At 39.1% G+C, this 26,143-nt stretch overlaps 2 protein-coding genes across 12 annotated transcripts in view; one reads left to right on the forward strand and one right to left on the reverse strand.

Moving 5' to 3' along the window:
* Positions 1-16,435, forward strand: part of LOC139753126 (tubulin alpha-8 chain-like) — a 37,688-nt gene extending 21,253 nt beyond the window's left edge. Inside the window, exons 1-6 of one of the 6 annotated variants that reach the window (XM_071669244.1) lie at positions 597-669; positions 1,279-2,349; positions 7,483-7,607; positions 8,285-8,382; positions 9,365-9,537; positions 10,022-16,435. In XM_071669244.1, coding sequence (XP_071525345.1) covers positions 1,417-2,349; positions 7,483-7,607; positions 8,285-8,382; positions 9,365-9,537; positions 10,022-10,966 — 2,274 coding nt within the window. In that variant the 5' untranslated portion in view covers positions 597-669; positions 1,279-1,416 and the 3' untranslated portion in view covers positions 10,967-16,435. Of the gene's footprint in view, positions 1-569; positions 2,350-7,482; positions 7,608-8,284; positions 8,383-9,364; positions 9,538-10,021 lie in introns of those variants that run through there. The other 5 variants (XM_071669243.1, XM_071669242.1, XM_071669245.1 and 2 more) reach the window with 5 other exon arrangements.
* A 4,296-nt stretch (positions 16,436-20,731) lies between these two features.
* Positions 20,732-26,143, reverse strand: part of Sse (extra spindle pole bodies like 1, separase) — a 50,032-nt gene continuing 44,620 nt past the window's right edge. For 4 of the 6 annotated variants that reach the window (XM_071669253.1, XM_071669247.1, XM_071669249.1 and 1 more), the window contains one exon: positions 20,733-26,091. In XM_071669253.1, the coding sequence (XP_071525354.1) occupies positions 25,863-26,091 (229 nt within the window). In that variant the 3' untranslated portion in view covers positions 20,733-25,862. Of the gene's footprint in view, positions 26,092-26,143 lie in introns of all 6 variants that reach the window. The other 2 variants (XM_071669248.1, XM_071669252.1) reach the window with 1 other exon arrangement.

Consider the following 26,143-nt stretch of genomic DNA (forward strand, 5'->3'; position numbering starts at 1 on the left):
TTGCTCAATGTAGTGAATAATATTCTTTATTGGTGTAGGTATGATAAAATATAGCTCTACGGGTTGACTGTAACGATGGCACGGTGTGGACAAGGTTAAGGTATACTATAACCTACATTTTAGGCTAAGGATCGTACGTTTGTGATAATCTAAAACATTTACCTTAAGTTTCACATAATGTTAAACATTTACTTTTCTCAGTAATCAAAGTAGGTATTGAATTTACAGACATGCATATATTCAGTCAACGAATTAAGGTAGTGTAAATCACGCAGATATAGATAGCAAATAGATTTGTAACCACAGTATATTATAATGGATACAAGAGCCAAGGATCAGCCTCGAGCTCGTGATTTTGTCAGGCGTTCATAGGTCACGCCACACCTGCACTATACACCCACCAATAAGATCGTCCACATACAACCCGGTCTTCGATTTCGTTTTTCAGAGTGAACGAGAATTTCCAAGTTCGATTTCAAGTCGAATTATTTGTCAAACACACACACACACACATATATATATATATATATATATATATATGAACAGCAAGTTAAAGGCCTCAAGTGGTTGTGTGGCCATGTGGCGCTACAACAAGGTCGGGTGGCCGGCAGATCAGCATCAGTGCGGGCGGGTCAGTCCGCAAGCGACTGTTGTCGTGTTAGGATACAGGTGCTGCAGCAGACATCTTGTCTTAGTTTGAATCCTGTGTCAGATTTCCAGTGGAACCATCGCAGTTGCTCTCTGATCCAGGAAAATTCCTCATGTGCAGATGTGGCTGAAATGTAGCCTTCGAAGGCGGAACTGCCAATGGATTTTTAGTAACCGTTACTGAATCCTCCCTCCCGGTCGGAACACGCTCTGTATACAAACATGCAGCGCGTTTGCATGTATTTGCGCGAAGAACCTTAATTATTTAAAGGCAACAGTGATATACCAGTGATTAGGTATTGCCAGTGAAAAGAACTGTCCAATGTGTATGTGTTGCCATAGCTATAATGTTACTTGACTAATGGTAATCTCAGGGGTGGAGCCATTACTACAGAAACCCTTCTTCCCTGTTACCATGGTTACTTTAGTGAAGAACCAACTTGAGAACTAGTAATTAAACCACCTTCCTACAATTAAGAACTGTTCCTTTGTTATTGATCTTTTAAGGATCTAAGCACTCATAACAATCTGTAATGAACATGATAATTTGATGGCACAAAATTTCTTTCTGAAAAAATGTGTATATGATGTTAGTACTATTAACATGTACAAATTCTTCTGTTTCAGTAGTATTGCCATGCTGTAGAATATTGTAGCCACTAACTAGGCTTCATGGCACCCTGAACTGAACAACCCAGGGACTATCAACATGTCTCACTCCATGACATCTCAGAATTAAAAAGAGACCCACTTTATTCACATCTAATAATGGATAGTGCTGCAGTAAAACTATTGATTGATATTCAACATGAAGCATATAAAAATGCTCTGGAGGTCTTTGTAAATCAGGTGTCACATAAGATGGATGCCTCACAAGCACAGATATTTGAACTGGCTAAAAATCTAGAGGTTACTAAAGCTGAGGTTGCCAGTTTAAAAAAACAGATTAAACAGCTTACAAGAGTATGTTCACGTGATCCATCCTGTCTGGAAAAAAATGGAGTCGAGGATAATCAGAATAATAACAGTACTAAAATAACAAAAGATAAGACTGATGATGAGGAAAACATTAATGAATGGCAAGAACCATTTATGTCCTCAAACAAACTCATAGACCTCGAGTCCAAAAGCAGTTACCTTGATGATTACAGCCTTGGAAGCAACCTGTGCATTGATGGCTTAGAGGAACTGGAACCTGAGTCATGGAAGCGGTTGACCACTGAGGTGTCCACTTTGCTAGACGATAAAATGAAGATGTTGGATGCAACTTTGGAACATGCTCACAACGTGAGCCAGCAGTGTGATCACCAGTCACGTCCAATTCTCATCACTATTTGTCGCTGTAGTGACCAAGCTCAAGACTCTTTAATGAAAAGTTCTAGGATGCTACATGGTTCAGGTATTTATGTTTACGAAGACATTTGTACCACATGTGCATCACAGAAAATGAAACATACTGCGGAAGGAAAATTAGCTTACATGGGCCCTACGAAGATAGATGAGAAAAAGGGATATGCCAGACAACTGATGGATAATTTTGGTAGTTGTAACATAGCGACAATGGGCCAGCCAACACCCCACCGTAGCACTCATAAACATCACCATTCAGCGATGATGCCTGTTGGAGAAACTTCATCTGCCCAATCAGTGGCCGCTACTGATCATTGCAACACCTCCTCATCTCTACCTGATGCTGACACGGTGCGGACCTCAACAGCTGACACTACTGCGCATGCAAAAAGGTTTCTGCATGGCCTTAAGAAATGATATTAGGCACAGTGTATAAGTCAATATTATCCTCTTAATTAGTGTCCCCTTGTAATTATTCAGAATTGTATCTTTTCATTTTCTAAGGATACCCCTCAGACCAGTCCATCCTCATCGAGTGATACTAGCCATTCCAGTGGTTCTAGTCTGATGGAACTTTTCATTGTGAAAATTCCTTGATTACATATGTAAGAAAAACCCAGAGAATTGTCTTAACTGTAAATTTTGTGCAACCTTCTTGAATCATTATTTTATTTATTCGATGCTGTAGATCCCATAAAAGTTAGTAAGTTAGTGTTTATTGTCTTTTTCTTGAACATTAGAATCATTCTCGCCAGTTAGTGTTATTGGAGTGTTCATGCTATGTATTTATAGTTTCAGATATTTTTGTTTTTCCTGAAACCTGACTTTAACTGGACCAAACCCATCTTGATGTACTGTACTCCTGAAAGCCAGTATAGAGACATATATGGTAGTGTTAGCCAACGCTTTAAAGACTTTTGTCCAGTGCTTAGTCACTGACGATTTATTATTCACAGAACTGTGTTTGGAGTATATCAGTATGGAGTTGGAGTGTCAAGATGGAACCTTGATGATTTTTATGGGCACAAAAGGTAATTTGAGTGATGTTACAGAATAGCAGGTATAATAACTTAACATCTCTGCCTGCCCAGTGATTGGCATTACTACTTACCAACTTACCACCAAAATATTTGAGATCACGTACTTTTTGAATGTTTTTCAGTACTAACTAAACCTGCGAGAATTCCTTCATTTTTGCTATGCACATCTTGATGGAAATCAGCAGTTGTGGCAGTTTTTTTTTCTTAAAAGTAATAATAAACCACTTTCCTGCATCATGTCAGATAATGTTATTGACTTGCATAATGATAAGAAGAATTATGATATATTGATATATCTTTGGGAAATTGGAAATTACAATGAAGCAGTTTGTATATTTCCATAGGACCTAAAATGGCATATAATTCATTTGTGAATTTACACTGTCTTTCAGGGGAGCTTTTCCTTGAAATATATAAGATTAACACGTCAAACGAAGTTAGGGTGACTTTTGCCACAGAATTTCCTTCCAGGAATGAAAAAGTTTATAAAGACTTGTTAGGAATAGAAGATAGATCTTGAAATAATGTTAATATATGAAATTGATTTAACTCTGTAATATGATGACAAAAAACAAGTTATGATGCATCTAAGGATGATTTATATAGTTTTGAATAAATGTGGCAAAATATTTCAACTGTTTTGCTTAGGAAACCTCAAAGTAAAGTGCAGCAGTATCATTTATATTTTGTATTTCATTAACTGTCACGTAAACAGTGAAGAAATAGTAGATATACTAAGAGACAATAGAGACTTCTTCCACAATTAAATCATATGAAGTCTTTCTTGGGAGATGATTATTAATTATATATTATTACATCTCAAAGTGAAAACAAGTTTTTCCCACATAATCTGGTATGGTATCATACCCTTTTTTTTTTCCACAAGCTCAGAATTCCAAGATTTTCAGATATGATAATGGAAAGACAATAACAGAACCACTTCATATATCACCTCTTTTAAGAGCCATTTGCAAATGTTCTACAGCATTTTCAAAACTTTGTAATATTTTCTGAAAGTGTCTTGTGCTACAGCATTTTTAAAACTTTGTAATATTTTCTGAAAGTGTCTTTTGAAAAATCCACAAACACATCTCTTTCATAGTCTTGCCTCTAGTTATACGTTTATGAAACTCAAGATGAAGGGGAAAATTTTTATCCTTCATGATGGGTTTTTGCTGTACATTACCATATACAGTAATGCATTTAAAAGCTGGATGTATTTTGTATTAGTTATTAACAGAAAAAGCTTTTAATCATTAACACCCAGGCATCACCTCTTTAACTAATTACCTGAAAAAAATTACTCATTATTAGGACAATGTGTATCCCAAGCATAGGCATCCCTGCCCTTTTCCAGCTTATAGAGTTGTTGGGAGTCCCAGTTTGGTATAATCATTAACCATAAAAGATGCATGCCTGTATACACTGGATCCACAACTTAGAAATGTTAGTGGAGTTAATGATAATAGACAGATTGACTGAATTGGAGCAAAGTGGTACCATGTACAGGGAACATGCTGAACCAGGTTTATGAAGCAGTGGTTCCATCCTGTTGACAGAATGTCATCATTTGTATACCGCAGCGCAGTAATTTAATCTGACTGTGTGTTATCGTTTCCTTCACAACTATTTCCATGGTATGGAATCCATTGTAAACAGACATGGACTCTTATGAGTACTGATTTTACAAAACAGACTCCCAACACCAACCCTTTAATCTAGCAAAGGGCAGGGAGAGTTGAATTGGAGCAGTGTGGTTTACAGGAGGCAACATGCTGTCATTGAACTGAACCAGGGCTCATGAAACAGCTGGAAGAAACCATGGTTTGTGGAGCTTAGTTGTGGATAGGAGGCTGTTGCTTCAGTGCATTACACATTACAGATAGAGAATGTATGTAAACAAATGAGACCTTTTCTTCACCTGTTCCTGGTGCTACCCTACCATCACAGGAAACTGTGAACTAGTGTGAAAGAAAAAATTAATTGATAGTGATGATTTTAAACTATTAGAGATACCTTCTGTATATGCTTTCGGTAAATTTTATGATGATGATATACAGTGATATAGACTATGGTGAACTATATAACTGCAGATAAAATTTTCCTCAATTTATAGCAGTATTTGTCATTACTTTTTCATCACAATAACTGAAATAATGAAGTACATACCATACTGTGTTTCAGAATATGCAAGAGGATTCTTGACAAAGTTTGAGTTGGATCATGCACATCAACAGCCAAAATTTCAAATTCACCAAATTGTTGCATGTTTCACAAAAAATAAATTGCTATTTTTAGAATTAGATGTACCTGATATGTTCACACAATATTTTATGCTCTTGAGAATTACTTATGATATTCCCCAGAGAAACTAATTCACATAGTCATGTAGTATTCAAGAAAATTGTTACACAAAGGCACCTTCAGAGATTTAATAGTTTTATTCCTAGTATTCCTGTGCTAGCATCCCTTGCATGATTTATATACAAGTTACATCTTATGCTGTATATAGCTTCATCTTCTGTGAATGGATTTTATATTTTGATCTTACAGCATCAGGGCTATATTTAAACCCCATTATTCCACTAAATCTCAGAACACTTTAAAGGCAGCATGAAATGTAATGTTTTACTTGAAAAAGAGCCTTGGAGGGTGTAGTGGTCATAACAGACTATATTCTTGGAGAGTGTAGTGGTCATAACAGACTATCTGATAGTGAAGATTATAATTGAGGTGAACATACTCTGTCCTTGGTATTGCAGTATAGGCAAAGGTTGGGGCTGCTAACTGCTTAACAACACAGGCAAATTTCTTAATACTTGCTCAGTATTTTGAGTTATTGAATCAGAATAACAATGAAAAGATGTGATCAGTAAAAATGACTGGTACCGGATCACTGAAGCCATTTCTTTATTGGTGATTTAGTATTCTACAGAATGAGGAAAAATTTTGAAAAATGTTTGTTGTCTCTGCTGGAAATTTGCACTTTTATGATTTCATAAAATAATTAGGGTACATAATAATCGTGAGTCATGAATGGAGTGGATCAGTTAAGTAACCTGAGATTCCTGAAGGAAACCAATAGTTTATACGATTTGAATTATTTTAATTGTAAATATAGGAATTTTCTAACCTTTCTAAAAGCCCTTATAATGATTTTTTTAAAGGTTTATTTTTTAATATTCTCACTCTTTTAGCCAACCAATCTAGTCAGCACATACAACCCACTTTATTCTTCCCATGGCAACAAAATCGACACACAAACAAAATGTCCTCAGAACTCTGGCTAGCCTGAGATTTGGAAAAGAAAAAGCATCCCTTAACATCCTCTAAAAACAATTCATCCACTCCTCTTTAGACTATGCCTCACCTGCCTGTTCTTCCATCCTCACAAAAGCAAATATAATAAAGCTGCAAACCACTCAAGAATGTGCAAGCAGAAGGATCACTGGCTGCCTGGCAACCATATTCACAAGACAACATGAAACAAAGATCCTCCCAATACAATCCCACCTCAACATGTCTGGCACTCAATTCAGTGCAACAGCACTAGAGACCCCTTCCACCCAATCCATTGTATAACTAACCACCAAGTAGAAATAATAAGGTTACCCTTGCCTCACTCTTCATCAGCTTCTCTCTTATCCCCAACCCTCAACAAATATAACACTGGCAAAGCACATACATACTAAAATTACCTGTCAGGCAATAAACAGCCACCCATCCAATTCAAACTCCACCCCACCGAACATCAACCCATCAGAAGCAACACACGCCAGATAAACGCAAGTCGCACTTTCCTGTCTAGGCTCTGGACATCACCCATCCCTACAACACTACAAATACTATTCCAACATATCCCAAAACCCCTCATGTTCACAGAGCAACTACCTCAATGAAGACAATCAGTTGCCTTGCACTTTCAGCACATACATCATTGCATTTTATGATCTATGGTTCCATCCATTGGATGTGGCTGGCTTTCTAAGTGCTTCAGGAGCCTCGTAAAGACAGAAGGGACTTCTTGGGTAAGAAATAAGTGTGTATGTATATCATCACCTATCCATACAATACTACAATAACCGTTTCAACATATACCAAGCCTTCATGCCCACGATGCAACTACATCAATGGAGACAAGCACTTATAACTCAATTGCTCAGCATTATACACACATAAACACACACACAACACTACACTCTATGATTTATGGTCTCAACCATTGCATGTGGAAGGCTTCCAGAGCACTACAGTAGCCTCATAAAGATGAGAGACTCCTGAGATAGGAAGTAAGAATATATATAGATGTTACTGGATTTTGTCTGCCTGAGCTTGCACCATGAGTGAAAAGTCACCTACTGTGTTGTTAGCACTCTTATTTCAGTTCATTTCTATTGTTAATTTGATTGCTCTCTGCCATTTGAGTGAGAAATTTCTGTTACAGGGTGGTGGTCGACAAGTGCTCTCACTTCATGTTGGTCAGGCAGGTGTGCAAATAGGCCGTGTTTGCTGGGAGCTCTACTGCCTTGAGCATGGCATCTTTCCAGATGGTGTACCATACCCTGCTGTGTAAGTATGATGTATCTGCATTTTTTCTGGGCCACAGGAATAGCTTTGATTTATGCGCAACTTAATGCTTATATGGATGTACAATTACTTAGTTTCTTGTGAATACACATCCACAAATCTACATATGCTGAAATACAACTTTGGATAATTCTTCTATATAACAAGACACACACTGTTATAGGAAATATTAATGGATTACCCATTCAAACATTACATAATGGAAAGAGCAGTTGTAAGAAAGAATGGTATAGTGATGCTGATAACTGATAATTCTCCAAAGAATTTAAGTGAGCCAGAACAGTATACAGAGATGGTAGTGAAGGAACACTCTAGATTGTAAGGAAGCATTCAACATGAAAGGTAGTTTTAATAAGAAGAAATTTCAGTTAATAACTGGTAGAATTCAGATTATCATGGAATTAGAATTCATGGAGATTCAAGTTCTTAGAATATATACCAAAAAATTTCTTGTATCATTATGTCACTGAGGGGCTGATACACCATAATTATTAGGTCTTATATGTTGTACATAAGTACATCTTAGCTTGATTACATGGTAAATGAAGAAATAAAAAAGATTAGAGGAAATCAGGCTTAAAAAGGGAAATGAATATTCATTACTGTCCTCTTTTGTGCTGTTGTCTTTAACCTGATTAATGGATGTCCTCCCACAACAGCAGTGATGAATCATCTCTTGATACCTTCTTTTCTGAGACAAGTGATGGTAAAATGGTACCTAGATCCATCTTCATTGACCTCGAGCCTTCAGTTGTAGGTTGGTGTCAAAACTTTGCCTCCCATTTTTAAAGTTCTCTGATTCCAACCTCTTCAGTTAGGGTTTGCATGTGGTTTTTCTGGCTCTTTTATTGCTCTAACTTTACTACATCAGTTGTTGTCTTTATCTTACATAATATGTATCTTACCCCTGTTCATTCATCCTCACTCTGTAGTTTTCCTATCTCTGTTATAGGATTGTAAGTGTTTGTTCCTACCATCTCATTTTCTTTACTTGCTGTGATGATCTGATAATGTTATCTGTGTGCCTTTTGATTCACTTATTGCTGTATCTTCTTCCGTCATCCAAGAACAGAATCTCACATTGTCACATTTCTTCACATGTACAGCTTACAGATGAGTTGCTTTTACTTTTCTTGTTACCAACTTGCTTACTCCAGAACCATTATTCTACGCATGATATCAGACAAACTTTTATTGCAAATTTATGCTGCAAATTACCGTTTATGTTGAGAATACTACGTACAGCAATGACTATCATTCATGTTACTCGCTATCTCTAGTTAACATGGTTTATTACTTATAAATATAAATACTCAAATAATACAAAGTTAAAAGGTGATTTGGAGGCACTTGAAGAGTGCATGGGAAAAAAGCTGCCTTAAAGATAAGCATCTCTTTAAGAATACATTGTGGGAAGGAAGGGATACAGTGATTAAGATTTAAAAAGTTGATTGACAGGGAAAAAAGTCTGGAGGAAACTGAACTTTCCTGTGATGGAGGTAGATGGAAGGTAAGGATGGGGCGCAAATGATTAAAAGGAAACCAAATGAAGATCTTTGTGGAAAATTAAAAATAATGTAGAATGTTCAACTATATGTACAGTAATTAAAAGTAAAAGAATTAATACTGCACATAATTTCATAATTTTTTTATTGTGATGAGACATGCAAGTTGTTCTCATATGTAATTTTTATAATATTCAGTGCATCTCTCAAACTTCATGACCATTATTTTGGAAGATGAGATCCGCCGAGGAATGCACCGTGAGCTCTTTCACCATGATGATTTGATCACCCACAAAGAGGATGCAGCCAACAACTTTGCAAGAGGCCGTTATAGCATTGGCCAAGATGTGTTGTGCAGTGTAATGGACCGCATCAGAAAACAAGTTGAAGCCTGTTCAGGTTTGCAGGTAGAGATTTCTAACACGTTATACATTGTATGTTAATGATCTTGAACTGAATCTCATGATTTTTAAAATCATATAGTTATTTACTCATCCATAATTGCCCTTGGACCTCTTACTAAGAAAGAGTCCTGGTGTTAACCAGGACTTCTTTCCCAGGGCTGCACTACTAGCAGCAGGGAAATATGGACTTGATGAGACTTTACTCCCAATGATACAGTTTTGTTAAAGGTGACTTTTCACTAGCTCTGTCAACTCATTTAGGCAGAGCCCCATTAGCACCAGCCATTTTATTTGAAATATGATGCAATATTTTACTTTCTGTGACAAGTAATATGGGATAGCAATGTGTAAGTTATATATACTTTTTAAGAAATAAGTCACAGCATATAAATGACATTCTGTCCATCAGTAATTCTTTAATTAAAATCCCCATACATAGAAAATTTATCTTTTCATGTTACCATGGTAAACTGAAAATCTTTTGCAGGGCTTCTTATTCACCCATTCCTTTGGTGGTGGAACTGGTTCTGGATTCATGACACTGTTGCTGGAAAAGCTGACACAAGAATACTCCAATACTAGTCTGATAAGATTTTGTGTGTTCCCTTCACCTCAGATGTCAACAGCTGTAGTGGAACCATACAACACTGTCCTCCATGCTTCAACTACCATGGAATATGATCACTGTGTCTTTGTGTTTGATAATGAGGCTACATATAACTTAAGTATGAAGAAATTAGGTATTGAACACCCAACTTACAAGATTTTGAATCATCATATTGCTCAGGTGGTGTCTGCTTCAACAGCCTCTCTCCGGTTTGATGGTGCTCTTAATGTAGATGTGCGAGATTTTAATACCAATTTAGTGCCCCTTCCCCGCCTCCATTTTCCAGTGGTGACGTATGCACCAGTCATATCAGCTGACAGTGCTTATTGTGAACAACAGTCTGTTGCAGACATGACGACTGCTTGCTTTGACCCTTCTCTGCAAATGGCAACATGTAACCCTGCAAGTGGCAAGTACATGTCATGTTGCTTATTATATCGTGGTGATGTAACACCAAATGATGTTCAGAGAGCCATATCTGCCATAAAACTTCAGAAAACTATTCAGTTTGTTGAATGGTGTCCCACAGGGTTTAAGTTAGGCATCAATGGTGGACGGCCAAGGATAGTTCCTAATGGTGATCTGGCCAAGATGAGTCGTGCTGTGTGTATGTTAGCCAATACCACAGCTTTCAAAGATGCCTGGGCTTGTATAAACCATAAATTTGATCTCATGTACAGTAAGCGTGCATTTGTGCACTGGTATACCGGTGAGGGTCTAGAAGAATGTGAACTTTCAAATGCTCAAGAAAATTTGGCACAGTTGGTAAAAGATTACCAAGAAGTTGATGGTGATGATGGAGAAATTACAATTAATGAGTTCTGAAGCAGTTTAAATATAAATTTTCTTTTATACCTCTCTGCCATTTCTTGCCTTAGTGAAGTAGCATCAGGAACAGACTTGATGTATTTCTTGAGAAGTTTCAACAAAGTTTAAAACAAAAGAGTCCTTTTAGAGTTTTATTGAAGTGTTACAAATATAATTTTGCATTATGACAATAGCTTTTCAAGGAGTTTTAAAGAGGCAAACAAATATGAAGATTTTCTGTTTGTTTCTTCATCAATAATTCTCCTCTCATTTCCATGGGGTTGATAGAGTGTGTAAAGGCTCTCAGTCCATTATTATGTACCTTCACTGTGTGTGTATGCTGTTACATTGAACAAAGATTTCTACAATATTGGGCTGTTAAATGATTCACTTTGCGATTTATGTTTAATTGTCATGTAACTTGTTTCCCTTTACTCTTAAATATTAATTGTCATATATCCTCTATCTCTCTCCTTACGACCTCCCTCCCCACAAAACAGTGTAAACATCCTTTTATACACACATGACCTCACAATTACATCAGAGCACTGCACAAGCAACAGAAACATACAACATAACATCACACAGTTAGAACACTGACTTGCTGAAAACAAAGTCTGTATTCCCTGAGAAATTTGTTGTTACTCTGTAAACCCAATAGACATGGATCCATCCTTTATCCTAACATTACCCTTAATGATCAACCATTCCCACATGAGTAAATTAACCATGCAGTGCATCACACATGATACAACACTCATATCCCACATTACACACATCAGCATAAAAGTCATAAATAAACTAAATGCCCTCAGAACACTCTCTGGCACCAGGTTTGAATGAGAAAGAGTCATAAGGTAACGTGTATAAACATTATACCATATAAACACAACACAAAAGCCATAAACAAACTAATTGCCTCCAGTTTTGAACAAGAAATGCATCTCAGAGTAACTTCAACAAACAGTACATCCTTTCCACTCTGAACCATGTCTCACCAACTTGACCACCCATCCAATCAAAAATATGCATACCAAAACTATAAAACACATAAAGAAGAGCACTCAGAACAGTCATTAGTCGCTTAGCATCCACAAACATTCAATACCTGCACAGTGAAACAAAGACTTCCTGTAAAGTCCCACATTAACATTCTTGGCATGTTTGTACAGCAGCTTTGATTCCCTACCATCCAAGCCAGTTTATAACCAACCAATCAGCCTTACAGAATTAAAAAGCTCACCTCAGCCACAAGTAACTAAGAGCCCCTAATCCCAAGCATATTGCCACATTGATAAACCATATTCACACAAATAAGTTAAAAAGACTAAACAGCCACCTCCCCTCCCAGTGACCAGATCATGATACTATCTTGTTAGACATACATCCATCTGAAACAAACTGTCCCCAGACACATATGAGCCACACTTTCTCAACTGCACTCTGGAGACCATGAATCTCTTCGGTATCATAAACACTGATTTACCATATCACAAGACCCCAGTTGAAGATGCAATTTTCATTTAGAGGACTCCAAACTCCTACTCAGCTTCTCGAAGCTTTCCTGACCGAGACTAAGCATGTTACCACTTACTGACTTAGGTCCAAGCAGGTGGAACCCCATAAAAATGCATCCTGAGGCAGGAGTAAGTAAATTTATGTAATAGCATTTGTTGCAGTGAAACCATTTGGGATAGGGCTCCTGTACAAAGATAAAGGAGCATACATGAAATTTAGAATCCTGGTTATCTTTATTTTGCGAAAGAAATGGTAACATGTCTTATCCTTATGTACAAGTCCATTAAGCTGTAACCTGCATGTACATAATTCAATGCAGTCTCTTATCAAAAACACTGGTCTGTACACATATTTGTCTGTCTACATCGATGATGCCCGTTTCCCCCAGGAGCTTCCATCAAGTGGGTGGCCATGGCAAAAGTCTCAATTACCCACCATTCTTACATGCCTTCCTTGCATACACCATTTCTTCCAGTACTCTTCCACTTTATTTCCTTATGTCACAGGTGGCCTTCTTATATATATTAATTGTACCATCTTACAATCTCCTTGTAAACTTACCATCTTGCAATTTTTTTTTTTTTACATGCCCACACCACCTCAAAGTATTAAATTTCACCTGGTCTGCTACTGCATAATTCATTCCCTATGCATTTCCTGCCATACCAGATCTCTCATTCACACTTCTTTACTTCATTCCATCTAGTCATACCAGATGCTCCCCTCAAATAACTCATTTCCACAGCCTGGATTATTAACCTCTGTGACTCGTCCCATGTCCATATTTTGGCTGCAGGTCAGGACTGGGAGGACTATGTTGTCCCCTGATCCTTTCTACAATTCCATGTTTAAACCTCCAACCTTCTTTATTCTGTTAAGGAACCCTATGACTCTTCTACCATGTACTTCTTTCTCCTTCCATTTGACCAAACTTACCAAAGATAACTCACAAATACTGAAATTCTGTCACCTCTGGTCTCCTTTTATCTGTAACTCAGTTTAGTACACTTTTTTTTCTCACTCCGTATGGCTTTTCAAAATCTATACTTCACTTGAAGGTACTTAAGAGCATATCTGTAGTGGAACTTAATACTCAGCATGTATTTTTTTTTTTCCTTCCACCTCTTATGACACTGATACAGTATTTTCTTTATTTTTCCTTGAAGCATTCTCATCATAATTTTTCTTATTACATTAACTCCCTATGTACATACTTTCACTGTGATACTTGTATTTTTTTAGGCCTTTTTCTTTCAGCTTTTCACTTTGGTTTTGTGACCTACGAAGCGACAATTCTACATCACTTAGCTCATTTGGATGTGTGATTTCTTTGGGAAACCAGAATTTATAATGGAACATCCACTAAAGCTAATGACCCAATCGTAACCTATTATCAGTCAATAACTTTGACTGTCAGAGTTCATACCGTTAAACCTACCCACATCCTAAAACATTTGGTAGACACATTAGGTAGTAGTAGTAGTAGTCGGTAAGGAGCCTCTGCAAACACTGTGTTAAAGTTGCATTCTGCCAGTGGCCTATTAAGGATGAGGCACTAACAGCTAAGTGACACTGGAGATCATCTGTTACAGTGACTCTATTGCCGTGGCCATCCCCTTGAGTGAGTTCCAGGATGGAACAGGCATCAGAGACATTGATAGGTAGATAGACAACCAAAAACAGCAAACATTCCCGTGAATAAGCAAAAAGGTGTGACCATGGCCAGTTTTAAGTTTATTAGTAGCACTCTTAAGTGTTTGTGAGCTATAATCAAGATATGCCTTTGAATCATAAATACCAGTCTGTATTACCACTTTTACTGTAGGAAGAATGGTGAGATGGCAGAGTTGGCATCACTCAAGATAATGTTTTAATTCCTGACCTTGACAGACTTGATGGCTCTTTTGAATATGACCTAAAGTAATACCATCTAGTGGAAGATGAGCTTAGAATTGTTATAAGGGACTTAAAGGTGGTGACTTCATTCATTTACGTGCAGACTACATTCATGAGTCATACCCCATTTACATTGCCGGTGATTGAGACTTTAAACTTCCATAGACATTTGCCACATTGATTCTTATTTTTCTGGATTTGGATTTCAGCACATTTTTGTTTTGATAGCCTTCTTACTACAGTAAAACCTGTTATCCAAAATGCTTAGGGAATTAGTTTCTTTCATATAACAAAATTTCCAATTATTTGAGGATTTTTTTTAAGTATGCAAAATAATTCAGAATTTTTTAAAGTTATTTTATGTTAAGGAAATATTGATATATTAAGTAAGCAAATGTCTCAAGCTTCTGCTGCTTAGTGATGTAAATAGTTGTCATGCTGATGTTGGAGTCCTTTTTAAGTGCTGCCATGTACTCACCCTTGTGCACAAGTCCATCTTTTTCCACCTTGCACCTTCCTCTTGACCTCCTGCCCATTTTTTATACAACTCCCAATTATTTGCACTCCTTCCCTGTAAGTAGTGTCCAAACGCCTCTTTTCTCTTTCACTAACAACTTTACTTCTTCATCCCACCACTCACAACCCTTTCTCATCTGCCCACCTTCCACCTTTCTCATGCCACATGCATCTTTTGCCCATGCCATCACTGCTTTAAATACATCCCATTCCTCATATAAAATATGATCTTTAATCTAAGATAATTCCTTTAAAAGAGTTCAGTGGTAAGTCTAGCCAAGCCAGCTATAGGTTGATATTGGAGTTAGACTGTTAAGGGTTTTCTTTATTATTTGATGAGATTGGCCAGTATGCATTCATTCACTCCTTCATTTTTGGTTGTTACTGGTGCAAGTTCATAATGGTTGATGTAACTTTCTGTCACCACCTAAAATGAATGGCAGTTAAGCAGATGGTAATGAAATTATCTGCTCTTTAAACACTGAAGTTTGTTCTGTAAGTAAACATCCTGGATGTTGTTGTGGTGGCAGTCATGAGCAGGTGTATCTTAGCATGAAGCAAAGGTTGGGTCAGCTTATCCATGATTTTCCCTTTGACTCCCAGGCTGTATTTGGTGACTTTCTTTCTGTATTTAAACTACCAAGATACCTAGTAGTTCAGCTACTTCATTGTTTATGTTATGTCAAAAGGGCCTTTTTTGTGTGTGTCACTGAATTGCCTTTTTCTTTATTAACTGAATTTTTAAAAATTCTGTTGTATGGCAACTGGATATTTTCAGATTTGACTTGCAAGATTACCTACTAAAGCTTTTCATATTATCTTTGCTGCTTTTCTTTTTGAAGATTCTTGGTTTCCTGCTGAAGTTCTTGTTGTAAGTAATTCAGCAGTGTTTAAGGACAGAATCAAATTCCTCCCATTATAAGAAAAACTTATCAGGACAGTAATCATTTTATTCACAAACATACAGTCTCTCCTTGTTATATGTAGCATTTGACATCACTTAAATCACACTGCTCATTCTTCATAACTTTAATTTTCCTACAGTAAGCACTGTGCACTAGCCCTGCCCTTTGGGAAAATGATAGAAACAGTAGGTAGGAACATTAAGGCAGGATCATAAGGTAGAAGTAGTAGGAAGGAACATAAAGCAAGAGCATTAGGTATATGTAGACAGTAGGAACATTAGGTAGGAGCCTCTAGGGCTCTTCTCTGCCAGTGACCTGTTAAGAGTGAGGCACTAAAGGCTAAGAAGTGGCACTGGAGTTCACTAGTTAATGGAGACGCTATTAATGTGGCCACCCCCTTGAGGGAGTTCCAGGAGAACAGGTGTCAGAGATATAGATAGAAAATCAGGGACCTTGTGCCACTTCATTAGTACTGGTATATGGTCCAATTTAATAACACCATGTGATTTGTTCTCAGTGAATGTAGGTTTGCGGCAGGGGTGTGTGATGTCTCCATGGTTGTTTAATTTGTTTATGGATGGGGTTGTTAGGGAGGTAAATGCAAGAGTTTTGGAAAGAGGGGCAAGTATGAAGTCTGTTGGGGATGAGAGAGCTTGGGAAGTGAGTCAGTTGTTGTTCGCTGATGATACAGCGCTGGTGGCTGATTCATGTGAGAAACTGCAGAAGCTGGTGACTGAGTTTGGTAAAGTGTGTGGAAGAAGAAAGTTAAGAGTAAATGTGAATAAGAGCAAGGTTATTAGGTACAGTAGGGTTGAGGGTCAAGTCAATTGGGAGGTGAGTTTGAATGGAGAAAAACTGGAGGAAGTGAAGTGTTTTAGATATCTGGGAGTGGATCTGGCAGCGGATGGAACCATGGAAGCGGAAGTGGATCATAGGGTGGGGGAGGGGGCGAAAATTCTGGGGGCCTTGAAGAATGTGTGGAAGTCGAGAACATTATCTCGGAAAGCAAAAATGGGTATGTTTGAAGGAATAGTGGTTCCAACAATGTTGTATGGTTGCGAGGCGTGGGCTATGGATAGAGTTGTGCGCAGGAGGATGGATGTGCTGGAAATGAGATGTTTGAGGACAATGTGTGGTGTGAGGTGGTTTGATCGAGTGAGTAACGTAAGGGTAAGAGAGATGTGTGGAAATAAAAAGAGCGTGGTTGAGAGAGCAGAGGAGGGTGTTTTGAAGTGGTTTGGGCACATGGAGAGAATGAGTGAGGAAAGATTGACCAAGAGGATATATGTGTCGGAGGTGGAGGGAACGAGGAGAAGAGGGAGACCAAATTGGAGGTGGAAAGATGGAGTGAAAAAGATTTTGTGTGATCGGGGCCTGAACATGCAGGAGGGTGAAAGGAGGGCAAGGAATAGAGTGAATTGGAGCGATGTGGTATACCAGGGTTGACGTGCTGTCAGTGGATTGAATCAGGGCATGTGAAGCGTCTGGGGAAAACCATGGAAGGCTGTGTAGGTATGTATATTTGCGTGTGTGGACGTATGTATATACATGTGTATGGGGGGGGGGCATTTCTTTCGTCTGTTTCCTTGCGCTACCTCGCAAACGCGGGAGACAGCGACAAAGTATAAAAAAAAAAAAAAAAAAAAAAAAAAAAAAAATAACACTTCAGTATTTTATGACCCATGTTAAGAGAATTCTTCAGTCTAGCACCATTTAATAACACGAGTCTTTAAATTCAAGAAAAATCTTTTCAAATTATGCAGCTAATCAGTTCACACAATGATGGAAAATATTAATTTACTAGACTATTTTTCATAAGGCATCATGTGCTGACAAAGGAGCTTTACCTTGAGCCTTCTCTGCAGGTCTTAAAATCCAGCAATGTGATGGTTGTAAAAAGCTCTGAAACATTTGGTAGTACAAATAAAGCATGTGCTTATAACCCAAATGCCCTGCTGCTGATTGAGGGAGAAGTAGGCTAGGAAATGCTGTTTGCTGAATATTTTATTTAATTGTTATTCATTAGAATCCAGCAAAAATGAGTAAATGAGTACTGTCTAACCTTATACCTTCCCATGTGGAAACATTTTTCCCACACTTCAGATCTTGATCCCTCACTCTCTACTCTGTTTAGGTGTCAGTCCTTCCACTCTACAGATGGATGGGTGGTCTGTATATTATCCTCCAGTGCTTTATTTTGCTGCATATCATATTTCTCCATACCTTACCCTTCCTGCAGAAATGCTTACCTGAATTCTCTGCAGAGCATTGCAAGTTCATGCACATGGAATATAACTGGTACAAATATGGTCCCCAACACCTCTGAGACACTATATCTCTGCATATCTTTTTCGAGTACAGTACAGCAACTCTCACTGTCTAGCAGGGTGGTCCTTACATTCACTGCCACATACATATTGCCATATCCTTCATACTGCACTTCACTTACCTTCATTCAAACTTTTATATTAAGTTAATGATGTATGGTAATCTATGGAAAATAAAAAATATATATTTACAAATAATGACTTTTATTCCTTTTCAAAGGTATCCTTTATAATAATTATATATATATATATATATATATATATATATATATATATATATATATATATATATATATATATATATATATATATATATATGGATCGAACCAGGGCATGTGAAGCATCTGGGGTAAACCATGGAAAGTTCTGTGGGGCCTGGATGTAGAAAAGGAGCTGTGGTTTCGGTGCATTATTACATGACAGCTAGAGACAGAGAGTGAACGAATGTGGCCTTTGTTGTCTTTTCCTAGTGCTACCTCGCACACATGAGGTGGGAGGGGGTTGTTACTTCATGTGTGGTGGGGTGGCGATGGGAATGAATAAAGGCAGACTATGAATTATGTACAAGTGTATGTATGTATATGTCTATGTGTGTATATATATGTATACGTTGAGATGTATAGGTATGTATATTTGCGTATGTGGATGTGTATGTATATACATGTGTATGTGGGTGGGTTGGGCCATTCTTTCGTCTGTTTCCTTGTGCTACCTTGCTAACGCGGGAGACAGTGACAAAGCAAAATAAATAAATAAATATTCTTTTTTCTTCTAAACTATTCACTATTTCCCACGTTAGCGAGGTAGCGTTAAGAACAGAGGACTGGGCCTTTGTGGAATATCCTCACCTGGCCCCCCTCTGTTCCTTCTTTTGGGGAAAAAAAGAAAAAAATGAGAGGGGAGGATTTCCAGCCTCCCGCTCCCTCCCCTTTTAGTCGCCTTCTACGACACGCAGGGAATACGTGGGAAGTATTCTTAATCCCCTATCCCCTGGGATATGTAAATTTTTTTTTTTTTTTTGCTTTGTCGCTGTCTCCCGCATTTGCGAGGTAGCGCAAGGAAACAGACGAAAGAAATGGCCCAACCCACCCCCATACACATGTATATACATATGTCCACACACGCAAATATACATACCTACACAGCTTTCCATGGTTTACCCCAGACGCTTCACATGCCCTGATTCAATCCACTGACAGCATGTCAACCCCGGTATAACACATCGCTCCAATTCACTCTATTCCTTGCCCTCCTTTCACCCTCCTGCATGTTCAGGCCCCGATCACACAAAATCTTTTTCACTCCATCTTTCCACCTCCAATTTGGTCTCCCTCTTCTCCTCGTTCCCTCCACCTCCGACACATATATCCTCTTGGTCAATCTTTCCTCACTCATTCTCTCCATGTGCCCAAACCATTTCAAAACACCCTCTTCTGCTCTCTCAACCATGCTCTTTTTATTTCCACAAATCTCTCTTACCCTTACGTTACTTACTCGATCAAACCACCTCACACCACACATTGTCCTCAAACATCTCATTTCCAGCACATCCATCCTCCTGCGCACCACTCTATCCATAGCTCACGCCTCGCAACCATACAACATTGTTGGAACCACTATTCCTTCAAACATACCCATTTTTGCTTTCTGAGATAATGTTCTCGACTTCCACACATTCTTCAAGGCTCCCAGAATTTTCGCCCCCTCCCCCACCCTATGATCCACTTCCGCTTCCATGGTTCCATCTGCTGCCAGATCCACTCCCAGATATCTAAAACACTTCACTTCCTCCAGTTTTTCTCCACTCAAACTCACCTCCCAATTGACTTGACCCTCAACCCTACTGTACCTAATAACCTTGCTCTTATTCACATTTACTCTTAACTTTCTTCTTTCACACACTTTACCAAACTCAGTCACCAGCTTCTGCAGTTTCTCACATGAATCAGCCACCAGCGCTGTATCATCAGCGAACAACAACTGACTCACTTCCCAAGCTCTCTCATCCCCAACAGACTTCATACTTGCCCCTCTTTCCAAAACTCTTGCATTCACCTCCCTAACAACCCCATCCATAAACAAATTAAACACCCATGGAGACATCACACACCCCTGCCGCAAACCTACATTCACTGAGAACCAATCACTTTCCTCTCTTCCTACACGTACACATGCCTTACATCCTCGATAAAAACTTTTCACTGCTTCTAACAACTTGCCTCCCACACCATATATTCTTAATACCTTCCACAGAGCATCTCTATCAACTCTATCATATGCCTTCTCCAGATCCATAAATGCTACATACAAATCCATTTGCTTTTCTAAGTATTTCTCACATACATTCTTCAAAGCAAACACCTGATCCACACATCCTCTACCACTTCTGAAACCACACTGCTCTTCCCCAATCTGATGCTCTGTACATGCCTTCACCCTCTCAATCAATACCCTCCCATATAATTTACCAGGAATACTCAACAAACTTATACCTCTGTAATTTGAGCACTCACTCTTATCCCCTTTGCCTTTGTACAATGGCACTATGCACGCATTCCGCCAATCCTCAGGCACCTCACCATGAGTCATACATACATTAAATAACCTTACCAACCAGTCAACAATACAGTCACCCCCTTTTTTAATAAATTCCACTGCAATACCATCCAAACCTGCTGCCTTGCCGGCTTTCATCTTCCGCAAAGCTTTTACTACCTCTTCTCTGTTTACCAAATCATTTTCCCTAACCCTCTCACTTTGCACACCACCTCGACCAAAACACCCTATATCTGCCACTCTATCATCAAACACATTCAACAAACCTTCAAAATACTCACTCCATCTCCTTCTCACATCACCACTACTTGTTATCACCTCCCCATTTGCGCCCTTCACTGAAGTTCCCATTTGCTTCCTTGTCTTACGCACTTTATTTACCTCCTTCCAGAACATCTTTTTATTCTCCCTAAAATTTAATGATACTCTCTCACCCCAACTCTCATTTGCCCTTTTTTTCACCTCTTGCACCTTTCTCTTGACCTCCTGTCTCTTTCTTTTATACATCTCCCACTCAATTGCATTTTTTCCCTGCAAAAATCGTCCAAATGCCTCTCTCTTCTCTTTCACTAATACTCTTACTTCTTCATCCCACCACTCACTACCCTTTCTAATCAACCCATCTCCCACTCTTCTCATGCCACAAGCATCTTTTGCGCAATCCATCACTGATTCCCTAAATACATCCCATTCCTCCCCCACTCCCCTTACTTCCATTGTTCTCACCTTTTTCCATTCTGTACTCAGTCTCTCCTGGTACTTCCTCACACAAGTCTCCTTCCCAAGCTCACTTACTCTCACCACCCTCTTCACCCCAACATTCACTCTTCTTTTCTGAAAACCCATACAAATCTTCACCTTAGCCTCCACAAGATAATGATCAGACATCCCTCCAGTTGCACCTCTCAGCACATTAACATCCAAAAGTCTCTCTTTCGCGCGCCTGTCAATTAACACGTAATCCAATAACGCTCTCTGGCCATCTCTCCTACTTACATAAGTATACTTATGTATATCTCGCTTTTTAAACCAGGTATTCCCAATCATCAGTCCTTTTTCAGCACATAAATCTACAAGCTCTTCACTTTCTAAAAGAGGAAACAGAAGAAGGAGTCATGCAGGGAGTGCTCATCCTCCTCGAAGGCTCACATTGGGGTGTCTAAATGTGTGCAGATGTAACCAAGATGAGAAAAAAGGATAGAGAGATAGGTAGTATGTATGAGGAAAGGAACCTGGATGTTTTGGCTTTTGAGTGAAACAAAGTTCAAGGGTAAAGGGGAAGAGTGGTTTGGGAATGTCTTGGGAGTAAAGTCAGGGCTGGTGAGAGGACAATAGCAAAGGAAGGAGTAGCACTACTCCTGAAGCAGGAGTTGTGGGAGTATGTTATAGAGTGTAAGAAAGTAAACTCCAGATTGATATGGGTAAAAGTGAAAGTGGATGGAGAGAGATGGGTGATAATTGGTGCTTATGCACCTGGTCATGAGAAGAAAGATCATGAGGCAAGTGTTTTGGGAGCATCTGAGTGAGTGTGTTAACAGTTTTGATGCACGAGACCGGGATATAGTGATGGGTGATTTGAATGCAAAGGTGAGTAATGTGGCAGTTGAGGGTATAATTGGTGTACATGGGGTATTCAGTGTTGTAAATGGAAATGATGAAGAGCTTATAGATTTGTGTGCTGAAAAATGACTGGTGATTGGGAATACCTGGTTTAATAAGAGATATACATCAGTATACCTTTGTAAGTAAGAGAGATGGCCATAGAGCATTCTTGGATTATGTGTTAATTGATTGGCACGTGGAAGAGAGACTTTTGGATGATAATGTGCTGAGAGGGGCAGCTGGAGGGATGTCCGATCATTATCTTGTGGAGGCGAAGGTGAAGATTTGTAAAGGTTTTCAGAAAAGAGTAGAGAATGTTGGAGTGGTGAGAGTAAGTGAGCTTGAAAAGGAGACTTGTGTGAGGAAGTATCAGGAGAGATTAAGTGCAGAATGGCAAAAGGTGAGAATAAATGACATGGGGAGTGGGGGAGGAATGGGTTGTATTTAGGGAAGCAGTGATGGCTTGCACAAAAAAATACTTGTGGCATGAGAAAGGTGGGAGGGAGGCAGATTAGAAAGGGTAGTGAGTGGTTGGATGAAGAAGTAAGATTATTAGTGAAAGAGAAGAGAGATGTGTTTGGACGATTTTTGCAGGGTAGTGCAAATGACTGGGAGATGTATGTTAGAATGCAGCAGGAGGTCAAGAGAAAGGTGCAAGAGGTGAAAAAGGGCAAATGAGAGTTGGGGAGAGAGAATACCATTACATTTTTAGGAGAATAAAAGATGTTTTTGAGGGAGGTAAATAAAGTGGGTAAGACAAGAGAACAAATGGGAACATCAGTGAATGGGGCTGATGGGGAAGTAATAACAAGTAGTGGTGAAGTGAGAATGAGATGGAGTGAGTATTTTGAAGGTTTGTTGAATGTGTTTGATGACAGAGTTGCATAAATAGGGTGTTCTGGTCGAGGTGATGTGCGAAGAGAAAGGGTCAGGGAGAATGGTTTGGTAAACAGAAAAGAGGTAGTGAAAGCTTTGCAGAAGATGAAAGCCGGCGGGTTGGATGGTACTGCAGTGGAATTTATTAAAAAGGGGTGTTGTTGATTGGTTGGTAAAGATATTCAGTGTGTGTATGGTTCATGGTGAAGTGCCTGAGAACTGGCAGAATGCATGCATAGTGCCACTGTACAAAGGCAAAGGGGATAAAGGTGAGTGCTCAAATTACAGAGGTATAAGTTTGGTGAGTATTCCTGGGAAATTATATGGGATATTGATTGATAGGGTAAAGGCATGTACAGAGCATCAGATTGGGGAAGAGCAGTGTGGTTTCAGAAGTGGTAGAGGATGTGTGGATCAGGTGTTTGCTTTAAAGAATGTATGTGAGAAATACTTAGAAAACAGATGGATTTGTATGTAGCATTTATGGATCTGGAGAAGGCATACGATAGGGTTGATAGAGAAGCTTTGTGGAAGGTATTAAGAGTATATGGTGTGGGAGGTAGGTTGCTAGAAGCAGTGAAAAGTATTTATTGAGGAAGTAAGGCATGTGTACGAGTAGGAAGAGAGGAAAGTGATTGGTTCTCAGTGAATGTCGATTCGTGGCAGAAGTTCGTGATGTCTCCAAGGTTGTTTAATTTGTTTATGGATGGGGTTGTTAGGGAGATAAATGCAAGAGTTTTGGAGAGAGGGGCAAGTATGCAGTCTGTTGTGGATGAAAGAGCTTGGGAAGTGAGTCAGTTGTTTGCTGATGATACTGCACTTGTGGCTGATTTGGGTGAGAAACTGCAGATGGTGACTGAGTTTGGTAAGGTGTGTGAAAGAAGGAAGTTGAGAGTAAACGTGAATAAGAGCAAGGTTATTAGGTTTAGTAGGGTTGAGGGACAATTTAATTGGGAGGCAAGTTTGAATGGAGAAAAACTGGAGGAAGTGAAGTGTTTTAGATATCTGGGAGTGGAATTAGCAGCGGATGGAACCATGGAAGCAGAAGTGAGTAACAGGGTGGGGGAGGGGGTGAAGGTTCTGGGAGTGTAAAAGAATGTGTGGAAGGCAAGAACATTATCTCGGAGAGCAAAAATGGGTATGTTTGAAGGAATAGTGGTTCCAACAATGTTATATGGTTGCAAGGCATGGGCTATAGATAGGGTTGTGCGGAGGAGGGTGGGTGTGTTGGAAATGAAATGTTTGAGGACAATATATGGTGTGAGATGGTTTGATCAAGTAAGTAATGAAAGGCTAAGAGAAATATGTGGTAGTAAAAAGAGCATGGTTGAGAGAGCAGAAAAGGGTGTACTGAAATGGTTTGGTCACATGGGGAAAATGAAAGAGGAAAATTGACAAAGAGGATATATGTGTCAGAGGTGGAGGGAGCGAACAGAAGTGGGAGACCAAATTGGAGGCAGAAGGATGGAGTGAAAAAGATTTTGAGTGATCGGGGCCTGAACATAAAGGAGGGTGAAAGGCATGCAAGGAATACCACATCATTCCAATTCATTCTATTCCTTGCACAACTCTCCTGCATGTACACGCCCAATTGTCAAAATCTTTTTCACTCCATCCTTCCACCTCCAATTCAGTCTTCTGCTTCTCCTTTTTCCCTCCACTCTGACACAAATATCCTCTTTGTCAACCATTCCTCACTCATTTGTTCCATATGTCCAAACCTTTTCAACTCACCTTCTGCTCTCTCAACCATACTCTTATTACCCTTTCATTATTTTCTGTCAAACTACCTAACACCACATATTGTCCTCAAACATTTCATTTCAAACACATCCACTGTCCTCTTCAAAACCTTCTCTATAGCCCATGCCATGCATCCAAGCAATGTTGTTGGGGTTACTACACCTTCAATCATACCCATTTTTTGCCCTTCCAGATAACATTCTCTCTTTCAACACATTCTTCAGCACTCCCAGAACCTATGACCCCTTACCTACCTTAAGACTCCCTTCTTCATCCATTTGCTACCATGTGCACTCCCAGGTATCTAAAACACTTCACTTCCCCCAATTTTTCTCCACTCAAACTTGCACTCCAACTAACCTGGTCCTTAACCCTGCTAAACCTAATAACCTTGCTTTTATTCACATTCACTCTCAACTTCCTCCTTTCATATAATTCTTCCAAACTCAGTCACTAACTAATGTAGTTTCTCACTCAAATCTGCTACCATTACTGTATCATCAGCAATCAACAACTGACTTACATCCCAGGCCCAGTCACCCCCACAGACTGCATACTCACCCCTCTATCCAAGACTCGCATTTACCTCTTTCTTCTTCCATTCATACACGTTTGCTATTTCCCGCATGAGTGAGGTAGCATCAAGAAAAGATGACCGAGCCTGAAAGATAATAAATTCTCTCTTGGCTCCATGTTGGTGGTACCAGACTCTGCTTCTATGAGGGTACACCGCAAGTGAAAAGTCTAATTTAGTAAGGCTGTGTCACCAGTAGTACAGTCTCATCAAAGAACTCATCACTCAAAAGGAGTCCACATTTCCCTGCTACTGGATATAGTGTAGCCTCGGGCTACAAGAGCCTCCAGAATGAAGTCATATGTAATATTGATTCTTTCTTAAAAAGAGATCTTATGGTAAATACAATTAAGAAAATAAATAAATGATCAATATAAGATAACAGCACATCATTCTCGAGTTTAGTTAATGACTTGTAAAGGCAGACCATAAACTGTAAGTGCTGCAGCTGTTAGGTACCAACGGCAAAGTGAACGTGAGCGGGCTACCAGTAGAGCTACATCTGAAGGAGGTGTGGCCAGAGGGGTAGCAGGGTCACCATCTTTCCCTTGCAGTGCTCGTATCATCCCACAGGTGAGAAAGTCTGTGTCTTTATCTGTTACGTCCCACAGCATGCCTACCACACAGGGGCTGTAAAGAAAGGAAGACAAACTTTCACAAGTGCACCACAAAGTATATTAGT

Source organism: Panulirus ornatus, chromosome 14 (genome assembly GCF_036320965.1).
Source record: "Panulirus ornatus isolate Po-2019 chromosome 14, ASM3632096v1, whole genome shotgun sequence".
NCBI lineage: Eukaryota > Metazoa > Arthropoda > Malacostraca > Decapoda > Palinuridae > Panulirus > Panulirus ornatus.